This window comes from Microcaecilia unicolor, chromosome 1 (genome assembly GCF_901765095.1).
Source record: "Microcaecilia unicolor chromosome 1, aMicUni1.1, whole genome shotgun sequence".
Taxonomy (NCBI): domain Eukaryota; kingdom Metazoa; phylum Chordata; class Amphibia; order Gymnophiona; family Siphonopidae; genus Microcaecilia; species Microcaecilia unicolor.
In genome coordinates, this window is record NC_044031.1 from 722,339,133 (window position 1) to 722,358,572 (window position 19,440).

Here is a 19,440-nt window from a genome sequence, read left to right on the forward strand (position 1 = left end):
CATATTTATAGCAGTTTTCAGCTATGACCACTGAACTTCTACTTCTCCATTTCCTACCTCTGCCATCAGCTCCATCTTCCAAGTATTCCCCCATTTTACCAAAATCAGTACATCTGAAAGCCAATACTTTGAGTTTTGTGCATCTGAACTCCACTTTTAATCTTATATCAAACCATACTGTGTGATGATCACTATTACCTAGGTGGGCACCCACACAGACATTAGAAACACCTCCTCCATTTGTGAGCACTAGATCCAACATCAACCCTTCCCAGTAGTTAGTGCAGTGGACTTTGATCCTGGGGAACTGAGTTTGATTCTCACTGCAGCTCCTTGTGTCTCTGGGCAAGTCACTTAACCCTCCATTGTCCCTGGTACAAAAAAATAAGTACCTGAATATATGTAAACCATTTTGAATGTAGTTGCAAAAACCTCAGAAAGACGGTATATCAAGTCCCATTTCCCTTTCCCCTTGTGGGTTCCATCACCAGTTGTCTGAACCAGGCACTTTGACAGGCATCCACGATCTGTCTACTTCTTTCCGATTCTGCTGATGGGCCATTCCAATCCACATCAGGCAAGTTGAAATCTCCCAACAATAGCACCTCCCCTTTCACACCAAGCTTATGAATATCTTCTATTAGGTCCCCTTGTCCAGCTTCTCCATTTGTACCAGACGTCTGTATAGATAACACCCATGTGGATACAGGTTCCATCTTCTCTTTCCTGGATGATCCATATAGCTTCTTCCTTTCCCCAGGTACCCTACATTTCAGCTGCTCTGATATTGTTTTTCACATATGCCACTCCTCTACCTGTTCGGCCCTCTCTATCCCTTCTAATAGGATTATACCCACGTATGGTCACATTGAACCATGTCTCTGTACTAGCAACAATATCCAAGTTTTCCTCAAACATCAGTGCTTGCTTGCTCTGTCCTACGTCATCTGACTTCTTTACCAACAAAAGAGAGACAGCTTGATTCCACCAGACGTGAAACACTACAATTAAAAGGGGAAGAGTACTTGGCACAAAGATACCATTTCCTTTAAAATTACCCCAGAAACCAACCTGTACTCTTAGATCTAATGAGATACTGCCCTGTGAGGATTGACAGAAAGAGAGGACAGTGTTCTCATGACTAAAATCAGGTTGTAAATAATGGACTTCCATGCTCAGTTCCATAAAGCTCATCCAGAAGAGTAATGAGAGACCTTCTGTGACTGTATCTTTGAGCCAGTCTCTGCCTTCCTGTGAAGGAAGAAGACTGAAGAAATACATCCCTCAAGGGGAATAATGTATCCCCAGAAACTAACTCACAGAGGCTTCAAACTCCAAAATATGTCATGTGATCCTCTTTTGCACCCCCAAAAGTTGTTTCACCTGACACATGGAGCTCCATTTTACACAGATGGTAGAGATCAGAACTGGACTTGATCAATTCCAGTCATATTTTTAGAAAAAGGATATGTCAGCACAGAGCCTTTTCTAAAATATCTTGCAGGGGCAGCAGGACCAACCATTTTATAAAGATACATGTTGACAAAATGAATGGCATCGACCCTGCAGCTTCCACATAGAGGTATCACGTGGAAGTGGAATTTCACAACAAAGTGGCACCACTTCTACATTTAGATACCCGTCTCAAATTAACCTCCACCAGGCAATATGGCAAATCCACCCAAAAGAGCATAACTTACCTCCATCATGCAAGACTCGCCTAATCTGCCTCACGGATGGAAGTTCGAGAGCTCCCTCCCTTCCTACTTTTACCTGCAGATAATGACATTTGTATCCCACATTATCATGGCCCCATGCAGGAGATGCATGACACAAACACAGAAGGATTTGAGTCATGGGGTAAATTCAACAGCAGTTTGGATTCCCAGGTGCATCACAATAACAATAAACTGCTGTAAGACTGGCCAACTAGCCACTGGTCAGCTTATTGCACTTTTAGGAGTTTTTAGTTGCTAATAGTACCATAGTAAATGACGGCAGAAAAAGACCTGCATGGTCCATCCAGTCTGCCCTACAAGATAAACTCACATGTGCTACTTTTTGTGTATACCTTACCTTGATTTGTACCTGTCCTTTTCAGGGCACAGACCGTGTAAGTCTGCCCAGCACTATCCCCGCCTCCCAACCACCAGCCCCGCCTCCCACTACCGGCTCTGGCACAGACTGTATAAGTCTGCCCAGCACTATCCCCGCCTCCCGCCACCGGCTCTGCCACCCAATCTCGGCTAAGCTCCTTAGTATCCATTCCTTCTGAACAGGATTCCTTTATGTTTATCCCACGCGTGTTTGAATTCTGTTACCATTTTCATTTCCACCACCTCCCACGGGAGGGCATTCCAAGCATCCACTACTCTCTCCGTGAAAAAATACTTCCTGACATTTTTCTTGAGTCTGCCCCCTTCAATCTCATTTCATGTCCTCTCGTTCTACTGCCTTCGCATCTCCGGAAAAGGTTTGTTTGCGGATTAATACTTTTCAAATATTTGAACGTCTGTATCATATCACCCCTGTTTCTCCTTTCTTCCAGAGTATACATATTCAGGTCATCAAGTCTCTGCTCATACGTCTTGTAACGCAAATCCCTTATCGTTCTCGTAGCTTTTCTCTGCACCGCTTCAATTCTTTTTACATCCTTCGCAAGGTACGGCCTCAAAAACTGAACACAATACTCTAGGTGGGGCCTCACCAACGACTTATACAGGGGCATCAACACCTCCTTTCTTCTGCTGGTCACTCCTCTCTCTATGCAGCCTAACAACCTTCTAGCTACGGCCACCGCCTTGTCACACTGTTTCGTCGCCTTCAGATCCTCAGATACTATCACCCCAAGATCCCTCTCCCCGTCCGTACCTATCAGATTCTCCCCGCCTAACACATACGTGTCCCGAGGATTTCTATTCCCTAAGTACATCACTTTGCATTTCTTCGCATTGAATTTTAATTGCCAAACCTTAGACCATTCTTCTAGCTTCCTCAGATCCTTTTTCATGTTTTCCACTCCCTCCCGGGTGTCCACTCTGTTACAGATCTTAGTATCATCTGCAAATAGGCAAACTTTACCTTCTAACCCTTCGGCAATGTCACTCACAAATATATTGAACAGAATCGGTCCCAGCACCGATCCTTGAGGCACACCACTACTCACCTTTCCCTCCTCCGAGCAAATTCCATTCACCACCTCCCTCTGGCTTCTGTCCGTCAACCAGTTCCTAATCCAGTTCACCACTTCGGGTCCTATCTTCAGCCCATCCAGTTTATTTAAGAGCCTCCTGTGGGGAACCGTGTCAAAAGCTTTGCTGAAATCTAAGTAGATTACGTCCATAGCTCGTCCCTGATTCAATTCTCCTGTCACCCAATCAAAGAACTCAATGAGATTCGTTTGGCACGATTTCCCTTTGGTAAAACCATGTTGTCTCGGATCTTGCAACTTATTGGCTTCCAGGAAATTCACTATCCTTTCCTTCAGCATCGCTTCCATTACTTTTCCAATAATCGAAGTGAGGCTTACCGGCCTGTAGTTTCCAGCTTCTTCCCTATCATCACTCTTGTGAAGAGGGACCACCTCCGCCGTTCTCCACTCCCTCGGTACCTCTCCCGTCTGCAAGGATATATTAAACTTACATCTCTTGTTGTTAAGCACTTTTTGATCTACTGCAATTTGAGTACAGGAGCAGACTAATAGTTAGAGCTGCAGGCTGATAATCAAGGAAGCCAGGTTTAAATCCCAGTGCCACATGTTGTGACCTTACTACTACTACTACTTATAGCACTACTAGACGTACGCAGCGCTGTACACTTGAACATGAAGATTCAGTCCCTGCTCGACAGAGCTTACAATCTAATTAGGACAAACAGGACAAACAAGAGATAAGGGAATATTAAAGTGAGGATGATAAAATAAGGGTTCTGAACAAGTGAATAAGGGTTAGGAGTTAAAAGCAGCATCAAAAAGGTGGGATTTTAGCTTAGATTTGAAGACGGCCAGAGATGGAGCTTGACCTTGACCAAGTAATAAGCAGACTATAAGTGTTCTGAGTGCAGGGAAATATCTACTGTACCTGAATGTAACTCACCTTGAGTTACAGAGAAAGGCAAAAACTAAATCCCGAATCTACCAATCTTCTCTCTTTAACCTGTGTACAGCTAGCAGGAATATAAATAGCTCCGTACATTAGTCATTCCAGCTGACTGTGTTTGCATAACATGATTAAGGGACAAACTCAATTTAAGTTATCTTAGGGAAAATATATATATTTGGGGCACCTCAGCCAAAGAGAACGAGGTTCAAACAATGGATTAACAATGCATTTTTGCCTTCAAACGCTTATCAGAGGGAAAAGAAAGGTTTCAATATTAAAATGAAACTTAAAAATCCGTGTTTTCGGCTATGCTCTTTACGATAGAAACTTGGACACGCAATAGTTCACATCCTAATAGTTGAAAGGGTCTCCCAGGACTGGAGGCTTTTTCAGTGCTGTAGCAGAAGCAGTCCCATCTAGTGCTGGCCCCATAGAAAAGCCATCCTGTAGAGAATTTGCTGTTTTTTCGCTGTCAGTCCACGTAGATCTGTCCATTTCAGCATGGAATTGTCATCATGCTTCACGCCAAAGCCTGCAGAAAAGGCACTGCTGCTGTTGCACTTGCTCCAGCCTCCAGTAAAAGATTCGGAGCACTAACCAATTGCGAACAGGCCCCGCACACGTGAGCGAGAGGCGTACGTACACGTACGTACACGCACGCACGCACAACGTCCGTCTCCTGTGACATCCACTCGTACGTTCGTCATTCTTCGCCAGTCTGAGTCGCACAATTATGAAAAACTCACCTTCCGCTGGTGGTGGAGCGGAGCTAATTTGGCAAACGTTTAATCGGGCTTGTTGTATTTGTCTCTCGGCGAACATCTCCGATAGATGGCTAATAGCCTCGGAGGAGCTCTTCCGGAGTCTGAACGGTGAAGAGAATGGTAAGTTAGCGCCACTGGCTACCGGTATAATTTGAACTGGGCTTGAGTGATGGGGAGCGAGGAAGGATGGAGGGTGCGTGTTAGACCGCCGAGGGGGAGGGGAGGGCGTAGCGTATGCCTGTCTGTCACCGGCGTGCAGAAGGAGGAGTTGAACCTGTGCTTGAAGATAGCCGCCCTAGGGCAATGTGGCACTTGTATCCTTCCTGGGAAGGAAGAGGCTGAGCAGATAATTGCTACTTCATGTGTTTTATTGCTAGTAAAGCAGAATCAGTGCGTTGGTTGTTTTGTGTTTTGCAGACCTATCTTTCATGAGAATGTCACCTGTAGCTTGGTTAATGAGAGAAAGGTTAAGCTGTAGTCCTGGTTCAGCCAGCCTACGTGAAATGAGTATGTTTTCGAGGAAGACTGAGGTGCATTTTCAAAGCACCTTGTAAGTTTAAGTTCTTTGAAAATACACCTCTAAAGTAGCTGTAGAATTTGTTGGAGCTCAGGAGAAAAGGAGAAGAAACCCCCAAGCAGTCACAACACAGAAATAAAAACAAAAGCTGGGGACGGGACCAATGAAGGTCCAAACCAGTGGTTTATTAAAACCCCATCTGTCATATCCTCAACCTCTCTCTCTCCACTGCAACTGTCCCTGACACCTTTAAGCATGCTGTAGTCACACCACTCCTCAAAAAACCATCACTAGACCCTACCTGGCCCTCCAACTACCGCCCCATTTCCCTCCTACCCTTCCTCTCCAAGATACTTGAATGCGCCGTTCACAGCCGTTGCCTTGACTTTCTCTCCTCTCATGCCGTCCTCGATCCACTTCAATCCGACTTTCGCCCTCTACACGCGACAGAAACGGCACTATCTAAAGTCTGTAATGACCTGTTCCTTGCCAAATCCAAAGGTCAGTACTCCATCCTCATCCTCCTCGACCTATCCGCCGCTTTTGACACTGTCAATCACAATTTACTTCTTGCCACACTGTTCTGTTTTGGGTTCCAGGGCTCTGTCCTCTCCTGGTTCTCCTCTTAGCTCTCTCACCATACCTTCAGAGTACATTCCCATGGATCTTCCTCCACCCCCATCCCGCTCTCTGTTGGAGGTTCTCAGGGATCTGTCCTTGGACCCCTCCTTTTTTCAATCTACACCTCTTCCCTGGGCTCGCTGATCTCATCTCATGGCTTCCAATATCATTTTTATGCTGACGACACCCAGCTTTATCTCTCCACGCCAGACATCACTGCGGAAACCCAGACCAAAGTATTGGCCTGCTTATCCGACATTGCTGCCTGGATGTCCAACCGCCACCTGAAACTGAACATGGCCAAGACCGAGCTTATTGTCTTTCCACCCAAATCCACTTCTCCCGCCACTCTCTATCTCAGTTGGTAACATCCTCATCCTCCCTGTCTCATCTGCCCGCAACCTCGAAGTCATCTTCGACTCCTCCTCCTTCTCTGCGCATATCCAGCAGATAGCCAAGACCTGTCACTTCTTTCTCTATAACATCAGCAAAATTTGCCCTTTCCTCTCTGAGCACACCACCCGAACTCTCGTCCACTCTCTCATTACCTCTCGCCTTGACTACTGCAACCTACTCATCACTGGCCTCCCACTTAGCCATCTATCCCCCCTTCAATCCGTTCAGAACTCTGCTGCGTGTCTTATCTTCCGTCTGGACCGATATGCTCATATCACCCCTCTCCTCAAGTCACTTCACTGGCTTCCGATCAGGTACTGCATACAGTTCAAGCTTCTCCTACTAACCTACAAATGCACTCAATCTGCAGCCCCTTATTATCTCTCTACCCTCATCTCCCTTTACGTTCCTACCCGAAACCTCCGCTCACAGGACAAATCCCTCCTCTCAGCACCCTTCTCCACCACCGCCAAATCCAGGCTCCGCCCTTTCTGCCTCTCCTCACCCCATGCTTGGAATAAACTCCCTGAGCCCGTATGCCAAGCCCCCTCCCTGCCTATCTTCAAATTCTTGCTCAAACCCACCTCTTCAATGTCACCTTCGGCACCTAACCTTTTACCTCTACTCAGGATATCTAGACTGCCCAGCTTGACATTTCGTCCTTTAGATTGTAAGCTCCTTTGAGCAGGGACTGTCGTTCTTTGTTAAACTGTACAGCGCTGCGTAACCCTAGTAGCGCTTTAGAAATGTTAAGTAGTAGTAGAAGTTCCAAACCAGTGGTTTATTAAAAGCAGTCAAAAAAGGACTTGAAGCAGTCTGCTTTTCTGTGCACAATGTGCTTGCCTCAGGAATGAATTATAATAACTTTTTTAAAATATAATAAAACTGATTTTAAATATATATGTATATATATATCAAATGAACATGAAAAAATTACAATGGCTATGCAGGTAAAAACATACAAGTATAAATAGAAAATAATAGTTCCCATTTATTTATTTGTTACATTTGTACCCCACATTTTCCCACCTATTTGCAGGCGCAATGTGGCTTACATAGTACCGTAATGGCGTTCGCCAAGTCAGTAGATAACAAATACAAGCTTATATTGTGGTCTAATGAGGTAGGTGTGTATTAGGTACCATGAAGGTCGAGGGGAATGAAGATTGTATATATAAATATTTATCATATAGACTAATACAAATATAGTTGTTAATATGACAGGCTATAGGTGAAATGTATAATGAATAAATAGTAAAAGTTTTCACATCTAAAAAAGATGTAACATCTAACAAGGGATATTTAACATATATAGAACAGACTAGCCAACAATGGTAAAGCACATAACACTGGAGCTGAAACAATCCAATTCAACAACATCTGTAAAAGACAGAAATAAAATCACTGAGAGGTACTGACATGGCAACAATAAGCATATTAATGAGGCAACAGAAGTAAATGAAAATGAAGCAGTGCTACATAAAATATTTATCTCTGATCTGAGATGGGAATAAAAATAAGGTGGAAAATATATAACAGCAACTAATGTATTCAAGTTGTTACTCAAAGGAACTGTTATGTTACAGCAACAGTTTCAAAAAACAATGGTTAAAAAAACAGTTTAGAAAAAAGAAAGCTCTAACAAACACTAGTTGTTGGAGCTATCATAGGTTAACATGAACATACTCCACCTCCTTTAAAATGTAGCATTGTTTCCCCTTATCCAGTAGAGCAGAGCTTCTCAACCTTCTCCTGGACCCATACCTAGATAGTAAGATTTTCATAATTACTGCAGTGAGTATGTATGATGTACATTTGCATATAGTGGACATCCCTTGTATGCAAATTCTTCTCGCGCATATTCATTGAGGTAATCCCAAAAACCTGACTGGATAGGTATGTCTCCAAGAGAATGTTGAGAAGCACTGCCGTAGGGTGTGATATGTCTGGTATAAAGTGAGCAGCGTGGTTTAGTGGTGTGTAATGTTTAAAATTAGAATTCTACAAAGGGTCTTTCTCAGGTGATTTTGGAATTCTTATACAGCCTACTTTTTATATTTTAGCACAGAGGTGTCCAACCTGGGTCCTCACCCAGTTGGTTTTCAATATTTCCATAACGAATATGCATGAGATTTATTTGCATAACCTGCCTGGGTTGTAGCCCTCAAGGACCGAGGTTGGGCACCTCTGTTTTAGTGTAACCTGAAGTTTTAAGCAGCAACACTTGTTAGATTCTTGTTTCTTTGGCCATCTCTTTGTGTTCTTACACATTAATGTACCCTATTACTAAGGTGCAGTAAGCCCTAACACGGGTGTAGTATGCCTAAAAAGACTTACCACAGGACTACTACTACTTATCATTTCTGTAGCTCTACTAGACGTACGCAGTGCTGTACACTGGACATGAAGAGACAGTCCCTGCTCAAAAGAGTTTACAATCTAACTAGTACACAGGACACCCTTAAGTGTTTTGTGGTAATTTCCCTGTTTGTGTGTGCTAATTGCATTGTATTTATTTTTTGGAGGGGGTGTGGCATGGGCAGGAAATGGGTGCACAAGTGTTATCCCATTTGCGTGTTCACATAACTCCTTGTCGCCCAGTTAGCAGGCACTAAACATGGAAGCCCATAGCACCTCTTAAATAGGATGCGGTAAGTGTTCCCGCATTATTTTGTTGCAAGTCCCATGTGTAATTGAAAAAACAGCATGGGACCTGCAAAACTAAAATTAGAAAATGCCCTAGTTTACTGCTGTGATAAAAATGGGTTTAGCACATGGGAAAGTCCTGTATCAGGATGCACTAAGCTCACTTTTTTTTTTTTTTTTTTACTGCAGTGTAGTAATAGGTCTCCTTAGATACAAAATAAAAGATGTAAATGGAAAATATTTGTTGCATTTTTCCTGGTTTTAAATATGTTAACATTTTACCATGACCCCTACCACTTTTTTTTGGAAAAAGTCTTCTGTTGAGTTCAATATTTATTTAGTGGTTCATTCTATATTATGTATAAGCAGCATTCACTATGGTTACTGTGTTGGATTCTTAAACAGTGGATACAGCAGCACCCTAATTTTACTTAGGGGCCCTTTTATCAAAGGGCGGTAGGGCTACCGCTGGCTTGGTGCACGGTGGATAAGCCCTAGGAGCCTGGCGGTAGTTCCGGTTTTCCTGTGCGCCATTTGAGGTGCTAGAAAATACTTTTCTATTTTCTAGCACCAGGGGGCTGTTCCCAGTGGTAATTGGGGCAGCGCTGCGTGCTGCTAGTTACTGCCTAAGCCCGCGCCGCCTCATGGCTCCAGCAGTAAAATGGCCGGCAATTTTTTAATTACCACACAGCCATTTACTGGCCCTTTAAGAAAAGCCACTTTTAAACGGGTGGCGGTAAAAAAATGGCTTTGACGTACAACAATCCAATGCACTGAGCACCATCATGGGCCACCTTTTACAGCTGTTTGGTAAAGGGGCCCTTTAGAGTGATAATGTGAAAATGGCTAATTAGGAGGAGTCTTCAACAATTTATAAATTTTGGAATGAAAAACAGGGATCATCATAATTTGGCTTTAGTTGATTAACTTTTATTTTGCAATAAAATTGTGATCTAACACTGCTGCTTCCAAGACACAGCCAATAGTTCTATTTAGGCATCCAGTTTGTTCATATAACTTAGGTTACTAAAGAAATGGTGACTAGTAAAGTGGAACAATTCTGGTTGAGAGAAATGTAGAGCCTGATATAGCATACAGTTTTTCCTATTTGTGGGAGGTTGCTGGATTTTATATATAGGTAGTTGTTCATATGTTAGAAAGCAGAGGCAAGAGGACAGGTGGTGAGAAGAATAGGAGTTACTAGTGGCATAAATTCTGTCCATGCCAGCCATGCACTGCAGGGGAGCCCAGAGAGATGGGGTTAACACACTTGTATTTGCTCCTAGATCTCCTGAGATTCAATTCAAATTAGGTCTTATGTAGCGCTAAAATCCCCTTTCCAGGGTTCAGTGCGGTTTACAGCAATTAGATTACATAGTTAGTACATTGTATATGGAAAGCTTGAAAATATAAATAAAGTATAACCATACCATAGCTTTGACAGCTGAAGGTGCAGGTCTTCCATATTACATTGCTTGCGGTCTTCTGCAAACTTGATGTGGCATTGGTTCGCTGACACATGTTCTACACATAGACTACTCCAAGGACCTACTTGCTGCTCTAATGGACTTGAATATAGCATCTGAGGCTGGCATAGAGACTGGAGCAGTTCAAGGTGTGTGTTAAATCATAATAACAGTATACAGGGAATATATCACACAGAATTTTGGAAAGCATCAGCCTTTTGAAATTGGTCTAGTGAATCCTCCTTTGTCATTGGTGTCCGACATGACCACGTTTCATTTTCGTAGAGGCTGTGTCAGGGGCTGCAACTATATGGCAAAACATATAACAACATCATTATATTAAAAATAGTAAATGAATAAAAATATATTAAAAGTACTCTTTAATTTGGTAAGGAAATAATTTTGATTCAAGTTTAGTTCTGTCTTACAGCACGATTTATCTTGCTTTGCTAAAAAAAGAAAACTCTAAGCAGTTTCTCACAAATGATCATAATTAATTTAATCCCCTAATTGTACAATTATTCAGTTTTTCAGTTCCATTCTAATTGTTATTATACATGGATGACTATAAACTTTTACCTTTTGCGTCTAGCATTCGTTTCCATATTACGTATTGTAATTGCTCAGTCCTCATTTAGTTTGTTATTACTATTTAATGTATACTATCCCGCATCACTTTTTGTACTGTTATTCATTATAAGTTGTTAGCCACATTGAACCTGATCTATTTGGATAATATGGGCTAGAAATGAAATAAATACAAATAGACTGTATATTTACAGGTGTATGCACTATGAGGTTTGTTTTTTTTTGTGCACTAATACTTCTGCTATTAATGATTTTAACCAGAGTTTATGTGATATAATTTACCTTGTTCTGCCAAATAGCCTGTGTGCATGTTATATATACTATGAGTTTTATAGTTTTTTTTTTCCCACTAACACTTCTGCTATTAGTGATTTTAACTAGAGTTTTTTAATGCATGTTGAGTATTTTTAATATACCTTTCTCCAAGGACAAGCAGGTCATTAATTCTCACAGTTGGGTAATGCGGTTCCACGTGTCTGGTCCGGAGCTTATAACGAGCTTAACAAAGCTTTGTGGCCTTCCCGCCCACCGCAAGAGTGCGGTTACCACAGTTCTTTTTCTGCTGCTTTGAAGAGAGGCTGTTCTTTTTGGTGTGTCTTTACAGGTCTGGTCTGGAAAAGCTTTTTTGTGCTTTTCAGCATTTTTTTTGTTGACTATTTTTTGTGTGTCCTTGTTTGTGTCCCCTTTTTCCTCTTCTCTTGTATTGTTTGATTTTTTTTTCCAGTTTTTAAGTTTCCTGTATTTCTGCATCACTAGGCTGCATTTAGGCCTTGACTTAGCTGGGTTTCCATTTCTTTTTTGGTGCCTTGCCCCTTTTTCGGCACCAGTGAGTCATTTGATTTGGCTGTGGAACTTTTTCCATCCATGTCCACTCAAGGTTCTCAGTGAGTTCAAGTGCAATTGGACAATCTTTGGTAAGGACACACCAGTGTTTAGGGCCCAACCATAGCCCTGCTGTGTCCTCTGTCTTCAGGTGAAGAAGTGGACCCAGGTTGTGAGGGAGGCTCAAAGTATGAAGAGTTTTGGAGCCAAGTCTAATTTCTTGACATTGGCATCGGGTTGGCGGTGTCGGCATTGACATTGTCTGCATGGCTGCTGCTGGACCTCATGGCACTAGGAGCAGTAGTGCATTGAGTTGGTCTCCACCTGTCTTGATGTTGACTGCTGTGCAGGATCCCCAGGACCGGCTAGCGTTGGACCAGACCCTGAGGCGACGTGAGGATTCAATGTCGTCCTCATTGGCACTGAGGAGTCTCGATGCTGAGCATCAGGTGAAGGCCAAGATACATTGCCATCGGTCTTCCTCGATGCATGGTGCCGGGAGCTCCAGGATGCCGAGGGATTCAGCACCCGAGAAGTGTTGACGCTGGGAGGAATGCCCACTCGGTCTGCAACAAAATGCCCTTCACCCACGATCTCTTCATCTCTCGTTCCCTTCAACTGCTCGCCCTAACTGAAACCTGGCTCTCCCCTAATGACTCTGCCTCAGTCGCGGCCCTTTGCCATGGAGGTTATCTCTTCTCCCACACTCCCCGCCCAGCTGGCCGCGGTGGAGGCGTCGGGCTTCTACTCTCGCCCTCCTGTAGTTTCCAACCCCTCCTCCTACCGCAGTCTCACTGCTTCTCATCCTTTGAAGCACACTCCATCCGGCTATTCTACCCATTGCCACTTGGAGTGGCAGTCATTTACCGCCCCCCTAATAAATCCCTCTCTTCCTTCCTCACCGACTTTGATGCCTGGCTTTCCATTTTCCTCGAACCCTCATCTCCGTCCCTCATTCTCGGAGACTTTAACATACACGTTGATGACCAATCCGACCCTCACGCTTCTCAGTTCCTCACTCTAGCAATCCTCCTTCAACCTCTAGCTATGCTCCACCACCCCTACTCACCGAGACGGCCATTGTCTTGAACCTCGTCCTCTCCTCTTCCGCTCTCCCCTCACAATTTCCACGCTTCAGCTCTTCCTCTCTCCAATCATCACCTGATCACCTTCACACTTCTTCACCCCCCCCCCTCAGCCCCGTCCAACTTTAACCACTACCTCCAGGAGATCTCAAGGCTATGACCCTCCCACCCTGTCCTCTAATATTTCTAATCTCCTCCCCTCCAATATGTCCTCCGAGTCTGTCGACAAGGCTGTCTCCACTTACAATGCCACTCTCTCCTCTGCTCTGGACACCCTCGCCCCATCCACCTCCTGTCCCACAAAGCGTACTAATCCCCAGCCCTGGCTGACCCCTTGCATCCGTTACCTTCGTTCCCGCACCCGATCTGCTGAACGCCTCTGGAGGAAATCTCGCACCCATTCAGACTTCCTTCACTACAAATTCATGCTATCCTCCTTCCACTCCTCCCTATTCCTTGCCAAACAGGACTATTGCACCAATTGACAATTGTCTCAGCTCCAACCCCCGTCGTCTCTACTCCACCCTTAAACTCCCTCCTCAAAGTGCCCTCCGCTCCCACCCCCCCTCGCGTCCTCCTCAATCACTGGCCGATTACTTCCGTGACAAGGTGGCATAAGATCAACTTTGAGTTCACTACCAAGCCATCTCCTCTTCACCCTTCAACCCTCTCCCTCAACCAACCAACCCAGGCCTTTTTCTCCTCCTTTCCTGTCATCACCGAGGAGGAAACTGCTCGCCTTCTTTCCTCCTCGAAATGCACCACCTGCTCTTCTGATCCCATCCCCACCAACTTACTTAACATCATCTCTCATACTGTCACCCCCTCCATCTGTCATATCCTCAACCTCTCTCTCTCCACTGCAACTGTCCCTGACACCTTCAAGCACGCCGTAGTCGCACCTCTCCTCAAAAAACCATCACTTGACCCTACCTGTCCCTCCAACTACCGCCCCATCTCCCTCCTACCCTTCCTCTCCAAAATACTTGAGCGTGCCGTTTACAGCCGCTGCCTTGATTTTCTCTCCTCTCATGCCATCCTCGATCCACTTCAATCCAGTTTCGCCTTCTTCACTCGACAGAAACAGCACTCTCTAAAGTCTGTAATGACCTGTTCCTTGCCAAATCCAGAGGCCACTACTCCATCCTCATCCTCCTCGATCTATCCGCCGCTTTTGACACTGTCAATCATGACTTACTTCTTGCCACACTGTCCTCATTTGGGTTCCAGGGCTTTGTTCTCTCGTGGTTCTCCTACTATCTCTCCAACTGCACCTTCAAAGTTCACTCTCATGGATCTTCCTCCACCCCCATCCCCTTATCTGTTGGTGTTTCCCCAGGGATCTGTCCTTGGACCCCTTCTCTTCTCAATCTACACCTCTTCCCTGGGCTCCCTGATCTCATCTCATGGTTTCCAGTATCATCTCTATGCTGATGACACCCAGCTGTATCTCTCCACACCAGACATCACCGCAGAGACCCAGGCAAAGGTATCAGCCTGCTTATCCGACATTGCTGCCTGGATGTCCAACCGCCACCTGAAACTGAACATGTCCAAGACCGAGCTCATCGTCTTTCCACCAAAACCCACTTCTCCTCTTCTTCCACTTTCTATCTGAGTTGATAACACCCTCATCCTCCCGTCTCATCTGCCCCAACCTCGGAGTCATCTTTGACTCCACCCTCTCCTTCTCTGCGCATATCCAGCAGATAGCCAAGACCTGTCGCTTCTTCCTCTTTAACATCAGCAAAATTCGCCCTTTCCTCTCTGAACACACCACCCGAACTCTCGTCCACGCTCTCATTACCTCTCGCCATGTCTACTGCAACTTATTCCTCACCGGCCTCCCACTTAGCCATCTATCCCCCCTTCAATCTGTTCAGAACTCTGCTGCACGTCTCATATTCCGCCAGAACCAATATACTCATATCACCCCTCTTCTCAGGTCACTTCACTGGCTTCCAATCAGATACCGCATTCAATTCAAGCTTCTCCTTCTTACCTACAAATGCACTCATTCTGCTGCCCCTCACTACCTTTCTACCCTCATCTCCCCTTACGTTCCCGCCCGTAACCTCCGTTCACAGGACAAATCCCTCCTCTCAGTACCCTTCTTCACCACCGCCAACTCCAGGCTCCGCGCATTCTGCCTCGCCTCACCCTGTGCTTGGAACAACCTTCCCGGGCCCTTACGCCAAGCCCCCTCCCTGCCCATCTTCAAGTCTTTGCTTAAAACCACCTCTTCAATGCTGCGTTCGGCACCTAACCCTTACCGTTCAGTAAATCCAGACTGGCCCAATTTGACTACCTCTATCGGACTGACCGTTCACTTGTCTATTAGATTGTAAGCTCTTTGAGCAGGGACTGTCCCTCTATGTTAAATTGTACAGCGCTGCCTAACCCTAGTAGCGCTTTAGAAATGTTAAGTAGTAGTAGGACCGCTTCCCCTCTATCCAGGAGTTGCCGATGCGTCAATCCTATAGCAGCCAGGACCCAACTCCTGTCTCAATCCCAGCAGTTCTACAACCTCTCTCAGGCCTGCGCCCCAGTCTTTCCCAGTATCTGCCCTCGATGAACGTATCTGGGCCTTGCTTCTTGGAGGGCCTTTGGAACGGTGTGCATCGGCATTGGGGGTGCTTGTGCATGCCGCTGCTACTCGTTGCGACCCCCCGCTTGGCCCTCAGTCTGTGGTGAGGCCGCTGACGCCAGTGTCAACAGCCATCCAAGCTGGTACCCCTTCACGCGTCGGTGGAGGAAGCTTTGCCGGAGTCGAAGCGGGAACCTACTCCTCGACGCCCCTCTCGAAGACATGACTCCTCAAAGTTGAGGTAGGCTCAGTCTCAGCCTACTCATGAGGAGTTGCTGACTGACACCAAAAGGATCGTTCATGGGAGTCAGAGGAGGATCCAAGGTACTTTTCGGAGGATGAGTCTTTGGCATCTGCTTTGAACCCGCCCCTGGAAAGAAGGAAATCTCCACCGGAGAGCCTTTCATTCACATCCTTTGTGAAAGAAATGGCTGAGGCTATTCCATTTCATTTGGAAGTGGAAGGACGAGCTTAGGGCTAAAATGCTCAAGGTTTTGGACTATGAATCCTCTCCTAGGGAGGCTGTGACTGACCCCATCCATGAGGTTCTGAAGGAAGTCCTTGGTTGGAATTGGGAGTCCCCTCTTTCGATCTCTGTCTTGCCCAAGAAGATTGACACGATGTTTTTGGATCCACAACACGCCTGGTTTTGATAGGCTTCAGTTGCGTCACAATTCCATGTAGGTGGAATCCACCCTCAAAAGAGCCAGGAGTTCTAGACACTATGCCTTGGCACCCCCAGGCAGGGAAGCTAGGACCTTGGACTCTTTTGGGAGGAAGATGTTTCAGGCTTCAATGCTCAGATATTTCTGGATTCAATTCTTGTCCCTTATTCAGTCTTAGCAGCTCTTTACAAGCATGTACTTTTGGGTCTCGGTGTGCAAGTTGCTGGACTTGGTGGACTCTTTCCCACTGGAGCAGGCCAAGTCTGTGCGCAAGTTGGCCAAGCAGCAAAAGGCATATCATAAGTTCTTGGTCAGGGGAGCCTACGACATCTTTGACATGGCATCCTGGATCTTTGCTCAGAGTATAACAATGCGCAGACTCTCATGGTTGCGTATTTGTGACTTGGAACAGTCAGTTCAGCAAAGGTTGGTGGATGCCCCATGCCGGGGGAATAACCTTTTTGGAGAGAAGGTTGAGGAGGTCACTGACCAAATCAAGAAACACACTGATACCATCTCTTCTCTCTCCCGCAGGGTGCCCTCTGCTTCAGCCTCCTTCTTTGAGGTCTTTTGGCAAGTCAAGGAGGGGTGCCTACTAGCTATAAGGTGTAGGTACGCCACCTCCTCCTCTACAGCCTGCTGAGGCTCAATCGTAGCGCACATGTTCTCAATAGCGTTGCCTAAGTCCCCTGCTGCTCCCCAGTTAAAGCAAGGGATGAGCTTTTGACTGGCTTCAGCAGAGCATAGGTCATGTCAGTGTCCATACTGTGTGGACCTGCCGTTGGAGGGAGGCTAAAGTTTTTTCTACGAAAGGTGCCCCTTATAACCTCCGACAGTGGGTTCTCCAAATAGTCCGACTCTGATACGCCCTCAGTTGGCTTTGGAAACCTCCAAGTTGCCCACCAACAACTCATTACCCAAGCTCTCGCACGAGCAGGTACTTGCAGGGGAACTCTCTGCCCTTCTGAAGGTCCTTGCGGTCAAGCCCGTTCCACCAGGGGAAGAAGGCTGGGATTCTATTCCATGTACTTCCTCGTGCAAAAGAAGACTGGGGGATGTAGTCCCATCCTAGAACTAAGGGCCCTGAAAAATTTGTGTTCAAAGAAAAGTTCAGGGAGGTTTCCCTGGGCACCCTTCTCCCAATGATCAGAAAAACGATTGGCTATGCTCTCTGGACTTAAAGGATGCATATACACACATCCCAATACTTCCTGCTCACCGGAAGTATATTCGATTTCAGCTGAGAATACACCACTTCCAGTACCGTGTGTCGACTTTGGCTTCGTGTCAGTACCCAGGATCTTCACCAAATGCCTAGCAGTAGTGCAGCGTTGCTACACAGGCATGTGTTCCCTTACCGGGCAAAATGGTAGAGGCTATTATCGAGATAAAATTACAGAGCAACGTACAAAAACATGGACTGATGAGACAAAGTCAGCACGGATTTAGTGAAGGGAAGTCTTGCCTCACCAATCTACTGCATTTTCTTGAGGGGTGAACAAACGTGGACAATAGGGAGCCGGTGGATATTGTGTATCTGGGTTTTCAAAAGGCGTTTGACAAAGTGCCTCATGAAGACTCCTGAGGAAACTGGAGAGTCATGGGATCGGAGTAGGATATTACTAGGGATTAAAAGCTGGTTTAAAGATAGGGAAGCAAAGAGTAGGGGTGAATGGTCAGTATTCTCGTGGAGAAGGGTAGTTAGTGGGGTCCCGCAGGGGTCTGGTTTGGGGGACTGCTACTTTTTACATATGTTATAAATGACCTAGAGATGGGATTAACTAGTGAGGTAATTAATTCGCAGACGACACAAAATTATTCATGGTCGTCAAGTCTCAGGAGGAGTGTGAAAGATTCAGGAGGACCTTGCGAGACCTGGGGGATTGGGGCGTCCAAGTGCAGATGAAGTTCAATGTTGACAAGGGCAAAGTGATGCAGTGGGGTAAGAGGAACCCAATTAACAGCTATGTCATGCAAGGTTCCGCTTAGGAGTTACGGACCTAGAAAGGGATCTGTGGAAGTCATCGTTGATAAGACGGTAAAAACGTCTGCCCAGTGTGCTGCCGCGGCTAAGAAAGCGCACAGAATGTTGAGTATTATTAGGAAAGGGGATGAAACAAACACGAGGATGTTATAATGCCATTGTATCGCTCCATGGTGCGACTGCAGCTCGAGTATTGTGTCCAATTCTGGTTGCCGCATCTCAAAAAAAGATATAGTGGAATTAGAAAAGGTGCAGAGAAGGGTGACGAAAATGATAAAGGGGATGGGACAACTTCCTTATGAGGAAAAGCTAAAGTGGCTAGGGCTCTTCAGCTTGGAGAAAAGGCGGCTGAGGGGAGATGTGATAGAGTGTCTATAAAATATGAGTGGAGTTGAAATGGGTAGAGCGTGAAGCTTCTGTTACGCTTTCTAAAAGTAGTAGGACTAGGGGGCATGCGATGAGCTACAAAGTAGTAAATTTAAAAGGAATCAGAGGAAATATTGTTTCACATCAACGTGTAATTAAACTCTGGAATTTGTTGCCAGAGAATGTGGGTAAAGGCAGTTAGCTTAGCAAGAGTTTAAAAAAGGTTTGGGTGACTTCCTGAAGAAAAAGTCCATAGACCATTATTAATTTGGATGGGGAAAATCCACTATTTCTGGGGATAAGCAGTATAAAATGTTTTGTACTATTTTTGGATCTTTCCGGGTATTTGTGACCTGGATTGGCCACTGTTGGAAACAGGACGCTGGGCTATGTAATTTGTTTGGATTCCACCTCATTCCTATGTCTGGGGTTGTGGTCATTCGTATTGGCATAAGAAGTCCCTTCTATTCTCGTATGCTTCATTCACCCTAATATGAGGGTGGTGAGGGGTTTTTTTTCCTTGATTCCTTTCCTTTGCACATGCGTATCACATGATATTGCAATCCCTCTGTCCGAGCAGGGATTGCACTGAGTGTCTGGGAAACCAGGAACCTGGCCTGGCCTTGATTCCAGTTCCTTGTATACCAGTTGCGTTTTGGTCGCTACATAGTTTGCAAAGGAACCTCCCGGAGGTCTCTTCTACACCCAATCTAGGTTTTGTTCTCTTGCTCTTCTCTGAGCAGGGCAGTGCAAACTGGTGTTTTCGTGGAATCTGTTTTCTGCTGTTTGGGCCCCATGCTGCTGGAGGAATTGTTACTTTCTAGCTTTTTGCT

The 19,440-nt window shown here is 45.4% G+C and overlaps 1 protein-coding gene across 1 annotated transcript in view; it reads left to right on the top strand.

Annotated features, from left to right (window-relative positions):
* Positions 1-4,268: 4,268 nt before the first annotated feature.
* TRPM7 (transient receptor potential cation channel subfamily M member 7) overlaps positions 4,269-19,440 on the top strand; it is a 397,085-nt gene continuing 381,913 nt past the window's right edge. The window contains exon 1 of the mRNA XM_030189594.1: positions 4,269-4,984. Coding sequence (XP_030045454.1) covers positions 4,982-4,984 — 3 coding nt within the window. The 5' untranslated portion in view covers positions 4,269-4,981. The remainder of the gene's footprint in view (positions 4,985-19,440) is intronic.